General features: G+C 44.2%; 1 protein-coding gene across 1 annotated transcript; it reads left to right on the forward strand.

Moving 5' to 3' along the window:
- Nucleotides 1-6,797: 6,797 nt before the first annotated feature.
- Nucleotides 6,798-12,845, forward strand: PLPP5 (phospholipid phosphatase 5). Its single transcript, XM_015824696.2, has 6 exons — nt 6,798-6,874; nt 8,294-8,402; nt 9,549-9,639; nt 10,350-10,413; nt 11,797-11,921; nt 12,834-12,845. Coding segments are annotated over exons 1-6 (468 nt in total). The 3' UTR covers nt 12,836-12,845.

A 12,845-nucleotide genomic window follows, 5' to 3' on the forward strand; every position in this document is an offset into this window, starting at 1 on the left:
GTTCTTCTTGTCCTGCCTTCAGGCGCTTTGGAGAATAGCTTGACTCCCTCTTCTTTGTGGCAGCCCCTGAGATATTGGAAGGCTGCTATCATGTCCCCCCTCGTCCTTCTCTTCGTTAAATTAGACATACCCAATTCCAGCAACCGTTCCTTATATGTTTTAGCCTCCAGTCCCCTAATCATCTTTGTTACTCTTCTCTGCACTCTCTTCTCTGCACTTTCTAGAGTCTCAACATCTTTTTTACTTTAAATTCCCAGGCCAGCCTACAACTCTGAGTTCTCCTCTCCAAATCCCAACTAGGTCTAACTCTGCTGTTTGAGATCAGGCCAAGGTTGACCTTAATCTTTTGGATATAAAATATTGTAGTATCTACTGTATATAGGGCCATGAGTTAGTTTAACTACCACAGCCAAATGTGGCATGAGTCATCTGCCATGAGTACAAACCAAACTTTGCTTTCAGATCCAAAGGAGAGAAGCAGACCATAATTCTCAACTTGTAGACCACAACACTTGATTAACCTGGGCAGGTTATGATTGATCATCTTGGGATTAGTTTGTTTTTGGCTCACTGTGTTATGGAAATCCAATCAATTGTGATGCAATCAATAAATAGTAGCTATAAAAAAAGTCTGACTTAGTGCAATGTGTCACCTCAGCTTACAATAAATATTAGCAACCATCAGGGAGTAGAGGAGTCCTCATGGACTACAATTTGGCCATGCAAAAGAAACATCCATTTTAAACCCTCTCCTACAAATTGTCCATAAGTGGATCTGTTATTTCCAGGTGCCTCGCTAAATATTTGCTTAGAGCTTTTTCATGTCAGTAATGGAAAATCTAATTCTTCATTTTCCATCCATCAGAGTAGAATGACCTTATTGACAAATGTACAAATTAATCTTCTCTTACTGATCAGAGTCTGATCGTTGGCTAGAACTTTCCTTCCCATTAACTGAGCCATTATCTCTTAAGTAACCAGTAGAATAGCATCCATTAGATACACCACAAAGAAGACACAAGCAAACACTTTTGAGTTGTTTGGCATGGGCCCCACTTTCTACCAACGATCTCCTCGTCCATCATCTTCATTCATTGTACTTGAAAAGCAGCGGTCTGGATACTGATGTAAAAGAATATTTGTAGCTCAGGATTGCACTGTGGGGTCCTTGGTGCTCTCTGAGCTTGGTGGCTTTCTTGCAGATGTTTCATTTACCAAGCTAGGTAACATCATCAGTGCTAGCATGAAGTTACCTAGCTTAATAATGAAACATCTGCAAGAAAACCACCAAGCTCAGAGAGCACCAAGGACCCCATAATGGTCTGTATTTTATAACAGTGATGTTATGGGGTATATTTTTTAAAATTTGAATGTAAAACCAGATGCCAACAATTTGAAAGCAGTAATTATCAACTAGAAAAAGAACATGATTGAAAGAATCCCTTCTTCCAGCACTTAACTAAGTTGTCTACTGTTTCTCATTCAGAAGTCCATGTATAATTGGTGATCTACAGAAGTAATCTAGTTGACAAATGATTCCTTTCCAAAGATGAGAGAAAAGAGAAACTACAGCCTCCAGATGGATCCTTTGAACAAAGAACCACCCAATTCAGGGATGTTTGGGTTTAAGAACTAAATTTAATATTTTGCAGTAGTTAGCTTTTAACTTCTCATTTGGTTACATAATGGGGGAGATAGTTAAGTTAGGATTTAAGGGCAGACAGTGCATCTATTCCAGCTTAGAGAAGTATTGCTTGTAGTATGATTGCAATTTTTAATGCCTTTAAAACTTGTTATAATTGGCACATGCAGCACCACAGTGTAACAGATCTGGTATTTCTCTCTTCTTCTTGGAAAAGCTGAAAATTTTATTCCTATTTTCTGGGGACGCTCATTCTTTGATAGATTGGTTTGTCTTTGGATCTAAGAAGTTTAAAAACACTGAGCTAAGGTTGTTTGTACATTATGCTATTGGCTAGCAATGTAATTTCCATGTTATGCTTAGCTATGATTTAGTTATGATTTATTGAATAGGCTGGGTTAACACATTGTTCTAAACCATAATTTTCAAATCATAATGGATCGAGTTCCCAGCATATGGTAGCCCAAGGAAGAAATAAAAAATGGTGTTAATATATTAATGTGAATCCAAATATAGACAACTGAGCTTGGGAGAATTTTACTATGCAGGATGATTTATTAGGCGTCTGATGTAAAAAAAACAGATTTTGTTCCCTGTTGGAATGTTCAATCTGTGTCTCTAGCTTTGCTCAACTTGTATATATGCGAATTAAAGCAAATATTACTAATGCCATTCAGTTTCCAGTGCCTGCCTTTAAGAAAATGGAAAAATGTAGACAGGAGTTGGAGTCCACAAGTCTTAAAGTTGCCAAGGTTGAGGACCCCTGCTTTATACAATGTCAGTAGGACCACCTAGTGGTCAACGGATTGTTGCTACCCACTTCTGGTAGTCTTATTCTGGTTAACCATGGATTTATCAACGAGAGGCCACTATTGTATATAGGTAATCCTCGGCTTACGACCACAATTGAACCCAAATTTTCTATTTGTTAAGTGAGACATTTGCTAAGTGAGTTGTACCCCATTTTGCAACCTTTCTTGTCCCGGTAGTTAAGTGAAACACTGCAGTTGATAACTTAGTAACAACGCTGTTAAGTGAATCTGGCTTCCCCATTGATTTTGCTTGTCAAAAGGTCGCAAAAAAGGGGATCATGTGACCTTGGGACACAGCGACCGTCATAAAGATGAACCAGTTGCCAAGCGCCTGAATTTTGATCACACAACCGTGGGGACGCTGCAAAGGTTGTAAGAGTGAAAAATGGTCAGGAGTCATTTTTTTTTAGTGCCGTTGTGAGTTTGAACGGTCACTAAATGAACTGTTGTAAGTTGAGGAGTACCTGTACACCTATGGAGTTGTTCAGTTATTTCATGATAGCAAACCCCACACTCGCTCGCACTGATGTTACCTAGTAAGGTAATGAAGCGTCTGTAAGCCAACAGTTAAGCTCAGAGGTCACCAAAAGACTCCACCGTTCATCACCCAGCTACAGACTGTCTCTTTTATTGGAATAGATGATGTAGATATGTGGGAACAACCCAGAGAAAGAAATATTTTGGGAATATTAGAAAGGCAGAATATATTTCCCCAAAGGAATAATGGAGAAGATCTTTAAAAAGGCAGAAACTTCTATACACACACACACACACACACACACCAGCCAGACAACTCAGCAGAAACCAGCTCTGTAGAAATGCAGATGTAATAATCCATTCAGGAAGGTTGGAGCCCTCCAGCTAGAAGCTGAAGAGATCAGGAAAACAAAGACCCTTAAAATCTACATACCCCACTAAGACAGGACATAATAGGATTAACCCACCACCATCAGAATACCAGAAAGGCACACTCAGACTCAGGTCAAAGTTCACGACACAGGAACAACTCCAAACAAAAGCCCCAAAAGGTATAAAAACCCACTCCCTACTACATGTGCTCTCTCTTTTTTTTCCAGAGCCATCTTTTCTGTCTGGCTCTCCTCTTCAATAAACTACAACCTTCTTTCTAAAGCAGTCGCCATGTTGTTTATTCCCGGCTTGGACTGGACCCTGATGAAGATTTTTCCTTCAACAGATATAAATAAACTCGCTCAAATAAAGCCCCTTTTGGGAAGGTCACAATCTCCATGACTCTTTGCAAAACCACGATTCCATTCACACAAGCTGGCTAAGCAGCAGATGGTTTTGGCCGACAAGTTTGGCTAAGATTCATCTTGGTTGGTTAGGTGGCAGTGAGGGGGGTGCAGAGGTGGATGGCTCAGCCCATTGTCCACACTCGCCTCTGAGGGGTCCTTGGTGCTCTCTGAGCTTGGTGGTTTTCTTGCAGATGTTTCATGGCCTACTGATGATGTTACCTACTTTGGTAAAGAATAGAATAGAATTTGTATTGGCGAAGCCTGATTGGACACACAAGGAATTTGTCTCCGGTACATAAGCTCTCAGTGTACATACAAGCAACAAGTGATAAATCATGATCATAATCCTAAAATACAATCACCATAAATCATAAGACACAATACTCTGTGATGGTCATAGGATACTAAATAAGCAGTCAACACAAATCATAATAGGACCCTAAATAAAAGCAATCAACATAAATCTTAAGATACAGACAACAAAGTTTTTGTCATAAGACACTAAGAAAAAATAGGTAATAGGAAAGATGAGAAAGGAAATAGTAATGAAATGCTGCAAGAAAATCACCAAGCCCAGAGAGCACCAAGGAGCCCTCATTTCAACCTTGAGCTACAAATATCCTCTTTTATCGACACTTGAAGGATTTATATTCCTTGCAGACAGCTGGTCTTTTGCATTCTTTTAGAGCAGTGGTGGCGAACCTAAGGCACAGGTGCCAGAGGCGGCACTCAGCCCTCTCTGTGGGCATGCGTGCCGTCGCCCCAGTCCTAGGCCTTCAGCTGGGTTTTATAAAACCTTTTCGCTTTAGGCCTCCGCCGCCGTGTGCAAAGAAAAAAGGTTCAATCAGTCAATTTCAACTTCTCTTGGGAAAAAAAAGATCTTGCAAAGTTGGAATTGATTGATTGAACTTTTTAGTGCCACCCAGTCTGCTGTTACCGCAGCCACGCCCACCCAATTGGCCACACCCAGCCAATGGGCCACACCCACCCAACACCCGACAATGCATAAGTGGATTTTGGGTTGCAGTTTGGGCACTCGGACTCTAAAAGGGTTCGCCATCAGTGTTTTAGAGAGTCGCTAACAGTCGCAGGATTCAAATATGTGAACAACCGGTTCTCTGTGTGCATGCCGCTTCCAGAAGTCCATTCTGGGCCTGCCTGGGCAATTAAAAAAATATAGCTACCGGTTCTACCAAAGTGTGCAAACTGGCTGAATCCCACCACTGGTGGCTAATGCTACCAGATAAGCCTCCAGGTAGCATTAACCACTGGCTAAAAGAATGCAAACGAACAGCTGTCTGCAAGGAGTATCAATCCTTCCATTTCCCCCCCACCCTCCAGTCAGAGCTGAAGAAGCTGCTTGGATGAGAAGCGAAACGTCTTCCAAGGAAAGCAAAAAAAAAAAAAAAAAGTCCCGTCGCCTCCTGAAAAAGCATCTTTGGGACTGCAGTTCCGGATCTCTGGGCCCCTTCCTCCGCCCTCCCCAAGACGGGTTAATGTTTCGACAGGTGTCCACTATTTGAGTGGACAGTCCACTTTTTTCACATTATGTTCACTATTTTTTTTTCACAAAATAGTGGACATTTTTTTATTCAAAAGCTTTATGATGAAATGGTACGTAATCTAAAGCTGTACAGTCTACTTTTTTTACTACTTAACCCAACTCCCCCCCCCCCGCTTGTCCGCTATTTTTTGGAAGCAGACCTGGCAACCCTATTCTCAACCTTGCACCATTTTAAGGCATGGGGACTTCAACTCCCAGAATTCCACAGCCAGCATTGCTGGCTGTGGAATTCTGGGAGTTGAAGCCCACATGCCTTAAAATGGTCAAGGTTGAGAAACACTGATCTACACAGCCTGATGGTTTTGTCATTGCCTCCTTAACATTATGTTTCCCAAAGTTTCTTTGTATGGTTCTTCACAGCTGTTCATCATACATTTGGCAGTTCTTTTATAGAGTGATGACTTTTCACTTTGGTCGTTTTTTTTCTGGAGCTGAAGTAGACTTCTGCAATGTATATAGTATGTCCCCAGGAACAAGTTCATCTTGAAGCTATTGATCAAGGATGATCAAATACACCTGAATTCGTCATGACGACGACCACAGGCTTCTGATGCCTCCCTTGGAGCACCGATGCAGACTAGATGTTGAGACTTTGGAAAGAGTACAGAGAAGAGCAACAAAGATGATTAGGGGACTGGAGGCTAAAGCATATAAGGAACGGCTGCTGGAATTGGGTATGTCTAGTTTAATGAAGAGAAGGACGAGGGGGGACATGATAGCAGCCTTCCAATATCTCAGGGGTTGCCATAAAGAAGAGGGAGTCAAGCTATTCTCCAAAGCGCCTGAAGGCAGGCCGAGAAGCAACGGGTGGAAACTAATCAAGGAGAGAAGCAATCTAGAACTAAGGAGAAACTTCCTGACAGTGAAAACAATTAACCAGTGGAACAACCTGCCTCCAGAAGCGGTGAATGCTCCAACACTGGAAGTTTTTAAGAAGAGACTGGACAGCCATTTGTCCGAAATGGTATAGGGTTTCCTGCCTGGGCAGGGGGTTGGACTCGATGACCTTCAAGGTCCCTTCCAACATTATTATTATTATTATTATTATTATTATTATTATTATTATTATTATTATTATTATTATTATTATTATTATTATTATTATTATTAGATTACTTTAAAGCTCAAGTTGAAGCATTGACGCAAAAAAGGACCTTCTGTGAAGACTGCTCTTCATTAGCATGTAAGCAGGAAAACAAGCAAAAAAGAAACGTCCACGTGCCTTAAAATGGTCAAGGTGGAGAAACACTGGTTCGAATGCAAGGAAGCGCACCAAGAGCGCCTCCTGCGCCCTGCCTCTCCCACTTCAACCGGCAACGCGTGACTCACTTCGCTCCGACTCCGCTTGCCCGCCCCTGGAAGTGGGGTGGGGTGTGGGGTGGGGTTGGGGGTGGGGGGGGTGGAAGAGAGGGAAGGGCGGAGAGAAAAGGCGACCGAGGCTCCGCCCTTCTTTCCTCCCCGGGACGCGAGCGAGAGGCCGCGCGCGCCGCCGCGTGGCTCGCCGCCGCAGCCTTGAGCCAAGGATGTGGCCGGTCCCGCGGGCGGGGCTGGCCCTGCTGCTGGAAGTCGGGGTGCGCGCGTTGCTGCTGGGTCTCTTCTGGTGAGTGCCGAGGAGTGGGAGGGAGTGGGGTGGGGTGGGTCGCGAGGTCCGGAGGAGAAAAGGGGAAGGGGCGTTTCTCTTCCTCTTCTTGGGCGCGCTTCCCGTTCCCACCGCCTTAGCCGGAACGCCGGTGTGGGCAGCCTTCGGCCTCTCCCTTTACCCCCCCCCCTCCTTTACACCCACCTTCTTTGCAAAGAAGTTCCGTGGCTTTTCCGCCGGCGTTGCTAGGAATTGGCCTGAGCCGGGTTGCAATGTCCTCTCTGTGGGCTGAAGGCCCTCGAAACGCAGCGTTTCTCAATCTTGACTTCAACTCCCAGAATTCCACAGCTGGCTGTGGAATTCCAATGCTGGCTGTGGAATTCTGGGAGTTGAAGTCCACCTGCCTTAAAATGGTGCAAGGTTGAGAAACACTGCCCAAAAGAAAAGACGCACCTTGCAGTGTTGGGTGGCATCTTGCGCTTGTGCGTCAGGCTGGGCATCCCGGGGAAGATACGTAGTAGGCTGGGTGATAGATGCTGGCTTGTTCTTTCAGAGCCTGCAAGGGGGGGTGGGGGGGGAGCGAAGGAGAGGAGGACCGGTGGGGGAAGCTTCTGGCCCAAAGCCCACCAGATGTTAAGGCCCTTCAGTTTCAGAATTCCCACCAGCGGAGGGTTGTGGCCCTTAGAACTAGGTAGCATATGGTGTTTTGCAGGGACGTACAGTCGAGAGCGATGGTTGGATAGGCCGAAGACCTTCAGGAAGTGCCTGGGTTGCAAATGCCTGGAAGAAAAAATCCAATCTCCATCAAAGACAGCCCATACCCACCTGGCCATTTCTATATATAGGCATATCTCAAAGAGACCCAGTTGGATTTGAACAGGGAGAGGGAGAGATCAATTGTGGTTTATTCCGCCTGGTCATAAGAACCGCCATTCTCCCTTTTCCTTTGCATGCTGTCTTTTGGATTATAAACTTGATTATTGTGAGTCTTTTATTTTTGCCCTGGGGGAGGTGGGTTAAGGTTTAAAGGTAGCTAAACAGGGATGGCAGAGAATGACAGAGAATGAGGTGGCTGGATGGAGTCACTGAAGCAGGAGGCGTGAGCTTAAATGGACTTTAGAAGATGGTAGAGGACAGGAAGACCTGGAGGAACGTTGTCCATGGGGTTGTGATGGGTCGGACACGACTTCGCAATTAACAACAAACAGGGATGGCAGGCTGTGCTGTATTGCATAGAATTAGAATGATAGTTTCTTACAGCCCAGGGCTAGACAAACGTATGTTTACAAACCCAGGGGGAAAGGGTACTATATTGCATCCATGTACCAAGGATGTGGGATCACATGTAACAGAAATGGCAAGGCGATCCTGTCAATTGCTACGGAAAGCAGCCCGTCATCCTTGCGGAACCAAAGATTTCCCGATCCTACTTTCTTTAAGGGTCACTGAAGTGCTGCCCCCTTTCCAACGGGTCATACAGCCTGAAGAAATGTGGCTCTACAAAAACCCCTACATAGAGTCGGACCACGTGCCCACCAAATCTATGTTTGTAAGTGTTTTGTCCACTCTCCCTTCAACTTTTATTGCATGCGTATTCCTTTGCTTAGATTAAGCCCAGAACTTTGCTCAGGGGCAATGAACCCAAATTAAAGCACCCCATGCAGATGGCAGACTTAGCCTCTGTTTGAAGAGACTCTGCAAAAGGGATACTTGCCAGTGTCCTTGTTGATTTTTCCCATTGTGAAACAGTCTTTACTGTTAGAAATTTGTTTGTGGATACTGGAGCTGCCCGGTCCACATTACGGGACACCACGATATTAAGATAGAATCTTCTTTGATACGGTTAAAAACCTCTATTCCATGGCTTTGAAAGGACTGCCACTGTCTGCTTCAGAACATGTGGCTGCACGCTTCCAGATGGTCAAATCTTTGCTGTTTCAGAGCAAGAGAGGTGATTTTTAACCCCTTTCAGAAGCATTTCTGTTTCTAGCAAAAGGATAAACAATGGCCGGTCAGGCAGAAGCAGACCGTAAAGAAAAACAGCAACAATTCTCTGGACAGAATAAGGGAAAACTGAATGGTATAAATCACGGGTGTCAAATTCACCACGTCACGTGACGTATTGCAACTTTTTTGCGTTGCCGGGGCTGGGGTGGGTGCGGCCTTCGCATGATGCAACCGGCCCACAGGCCAGCAGTTTGACACTCCTGGTATAAATGACCTCACCAAAGTTTGTGGGGGAGGCTAAAAATTTCCAACACATGTTACGTGTTTTGGGCATGGTTTATTTTTGTCCATCTGGGCGTCGTAAGTCTAAATTGTTGTTTTTCAACTTGACAGCTTTAACATAGCTGGACTTCAGCTCCCAGAATTGTTTGAATTCTGGGAGATGTAATCCATACATCTTAAAGTTGCCAAGATTGAAAAACACTGGTCCAAATGAAGACCTATGCACATTGCTTGCTCTCATTTTTTTTTGGGCAGAAATACCCATTTTTCTGAACACTGCTATTTTAGCATAATCTCCAGCAGGCATCCAAAGAGCTAAATCTAGCCTCTGCTCTGTAAAAGGTAGTACAATCCCGTTTTAAAGCTAAGAAGCAATCCCCAACATCTTTTTTTTTAATCCTTTCTGTAGCTTCGTTTTGCTTTCATGAGCGTAGCACTGATTTGAATCTTGATCCTCTTGTTGCAGTTCATTTCCTTTGTGTCTCCTTTGGTCTTGATTTTCCTGGCCAAATTCTTCATGAAGGCTGGTAAAGAAGATACCAGGGAAGCATGCTTAGGTGAGCACCGGGGGGAGAACCTTTGCAGAAAATTGGGGGTTGCATGAAATTGCTGAATAAGGCAGCAAGTTCATCATGCCAAATGAGTCCTCTCTGCCTAGTAGGGAAGAGATGAGAAGTTTGTGGTCACCTTAATGTTGGGAACAAGAAACCAGGATTCCATCTGCATCCATCCCTCTTTGAGGGAGATGGGAAAGAAAGAAAGAAAGAAAGAAAGAAAGAAAGAAAGAAAGAAAGAAAGAAAGAAAGAGAAGGAAGGAAAGAGAAGGAAGGAAAGAGAGAAAGAGAAGGAAGGAAAGAAATAAAAGAAAAAGAAAGGAAAGAAAGAAAAAAAAGGAAAGAAAAAAGAAGAAAAGAAAGAGAGAGAAAGAGAAGGAAAGAAAGAAAGAGAAGGAAGGAAAGAAAGAATTAAAAGAAAGAGAAAGAAGGAAAGAAAGAGAAGGAAAGAAAAAGGAAAGAAAGAAAAAGAAAGAAAGAAAGTTTCAGTAAAAAGTGTGATTGCACAGTTGTCTTACCATACCTGCTGGTAGGACATGCCAAGCAGCTAATTCATGGTAACCACAAATTTGGACAAAACAAATGGACTGTTGAGACCCATTGAGCCAGATTGCTTTAAAGATGCTCATACTTGCATCTCTGTCCAGCTCTTCCCCTTGTCCATCACTGGGATCTAATCTGGAATTGCTTTCTTTTGTTTTTCTTTGGTGCAGCTGTTAGCCTGGCCTTTGGCCTGAATGGTATCTTCACCAATGCTGTGAAGCTGGCCGTGGGCAGGTAAGGTTCTCTTCTGGTATTTCTAGAGAAAGAGCTGCCATTTCCCCCTCTGACTGCTACTAGGCAGGGTTGACCTTCTGAGAAAGGGAGAGGGCCAGAGACGAAGTGGAAGAAGCCAGGCTGCAGTGCAAAAGAGTTAACTATTCAGTGTTTGAACCCTTCCTGTTAATGTTAGGTAAGAAGCAGCAGAAATAGTCCCTTGCATTTCTTTTCGAAAGGGCCATCCAACGAGTATGTTGAAAAGTATCATTTCACTTCCCTTGGCCTCTCCATCCCATCTCGGATCAGAAGCAGCATTCTTCGCTCCATCGCTCCTTAATTTTTCCTTTCTGTGACCCAAGCTAAGGTAACAGTGGATACCTACAGCTATGGAGCTTTCCTATCTAGCCCATGAGGTTACCTTCTCTCCTCTCCTCGCCGTGTGATGGCAAACCTTTTAGAGACCGAGTGCCCAAACTGCAACCCAAAACCCACTTATGCATTGTCGGGTGCCGGGTGGGCATGGCCCATTGGGAGGGTGTGGCCCATTGGGTGGGCGTGGCTGCGGTGGTAACGGCAGACTGGGTGGGACTAAAAAGTTCAATCAATCAATTCCAACTTTGCAAGATCTTTTTTTTTCCCCGCGAGAAGTTGAAATTGACTGATTGAACCTTTTTTTTTGCACACGGCGGCAGAGGCCTAAAGCGAAAAGGTTTTATAAAACCCAGCTGAAGGCCTAGGACTGGGGCGACGGCGCGTGTGCCCACAGAGAGGGCTCTTGAGTGCCGCCTCTGGCACCCGTGCCATAGGTTCGCCACCACTGCCCTAAACCCTATTCCCACCCACTTCCTTCACGCTTAAAAAAAAGGGCCGCTGGTAGAGAAAATATTTCCCTTCTTCCACACAGAGGAAGGGATGTCATGGAGTCCTTGTCCTTTAGGAGGCCAGCAACCATTAGTCCAAGCGGAGAGTACAGGAGTATTTGGCTGACCTGTTTTTGCGGTCTTGATAGCTACCAATTCTCTGGTTAAGATGTTGGACCATCCATAGACCTCACTGTGAGACCTTAAGTCAGTCGTCCCCTCTTACTAATTTATTGTGAAGGATTATATTTGGGGAGAGTCATGTCTACGCCAGCTCAAGCTCTCAAGAGAGAGAAAATCTCAGAATATAAAAGTGGGTTGAGTAGGAAGCCATTGGAGTGGAGCAAGATATTTGCAGACATCACAATTGAGTCTCCAGCTGTCGCAGCAAGAGTTGGAGATTCGGGCTGGCTCTTTTGCCTCAGCTCTTCTTGTCCACCTTGACCTACACTTCTCTTTGGTCAACTGTCCCCTTCACAGGGGGAGTTCAAGGTGGGGGATAAAGTATATGTCAGCTTTGACGTCTTCTCTCTTCCTCTAGGCCTCGGCCGGATTTCTTCTACCGCTGCTTTCCAGATGGACGGGCAACCCATCAGTTCTTGTGCACAGGAGATGCACAAGTCGTGATTGAAGGGCGCAAGAGCTTCCCTAGTGGACATTCCTCCTGTGAGTACAATTTTTTTTCCCCCTGGGAGAGCTCCCCATAGAGAGTTGGCAATAGGATTGGGGCTAGTTTGGGGATATTTAATTAGCTCTTCCAAGAACCTTTGTTTTGAGGGACCATATTGAACTAGTTCAGGGGTAGGCAACCTTGGCTCTTTTATGACATGTGGACTTCAACTCCCAGAATTCCTGAGCCAGCATGGCTCAGCTTGGAAACCTCTCCCTTTCCCCTCAGCATGGCCGGCTCAGGAATTCTGGGAGTTGAAGTCCACGAGTCATAAAAGGGCCAAGGTTGCCTACCCCTGAACTAGTTCAATATGTTGTGCCAAGGCATGGTTTGCTTGACCACAGTTCATTGAATAAAGCACTTTTGGTTGGCTGTACAACACACATTTAGCCACAAAACTATATAAGCCAGAATGGCTGGGTTTGCAAATACATACCTTTAAACACAACACATTGCTTAAAGGTGTTTATCGCAATGTATGAACTAGGTCCCAGTCTAATATGGTATAAAGTCTTTTTTTTTTTTTAATGTTCCAGTTTGGTTTACAGAATTGGTCTAGGAATCCAAGAAAATCCTAGGCAGATATTAAAAGGGAAGAGAAAGTGCAGTAGTTATGAATGTATTTCCCTCCCCTGGGCTTCATTTAAATGTTATCAGGTCCTATGAGATAACCCTTCTTTGTAGATTGCCTTAGAATCTATAGAGTATTTCTCATGTGATTTGTCTCTCTCTGTAAATGTTCCATTATGCGTATGTGCTCACTGGAGCATCTGATTGTAGGGATACAACAGCCTCAGTATTTTTTTTTTTAAGTTGCCCATTACTCACTTTATCATGGTGTGGAAAAGGGAGAGTATTTTCACTGCTTGGGTTTGAGTTAGCCCTAACTTATTCATTGCTTCTGTCAGAAAAAAAACCCC

Source organism: Protobothrops mucrosquamatus, unplaced genomic scaffold, assembly GCF_001527695.2.
Source record: "Protobothrops mucrosquamatus isolate PMUCROS unplaced genomic scaffold, P.Mucros_1.0 scaffold_194, whole genome shotgun sequence".
Taxonomy (NCBI): Eukaryota; Metazoa; Chordata; class Lepidosauria; order Squamata; family Viperidae; genus Protobothrops; species Protobothrops mucrosquamatus.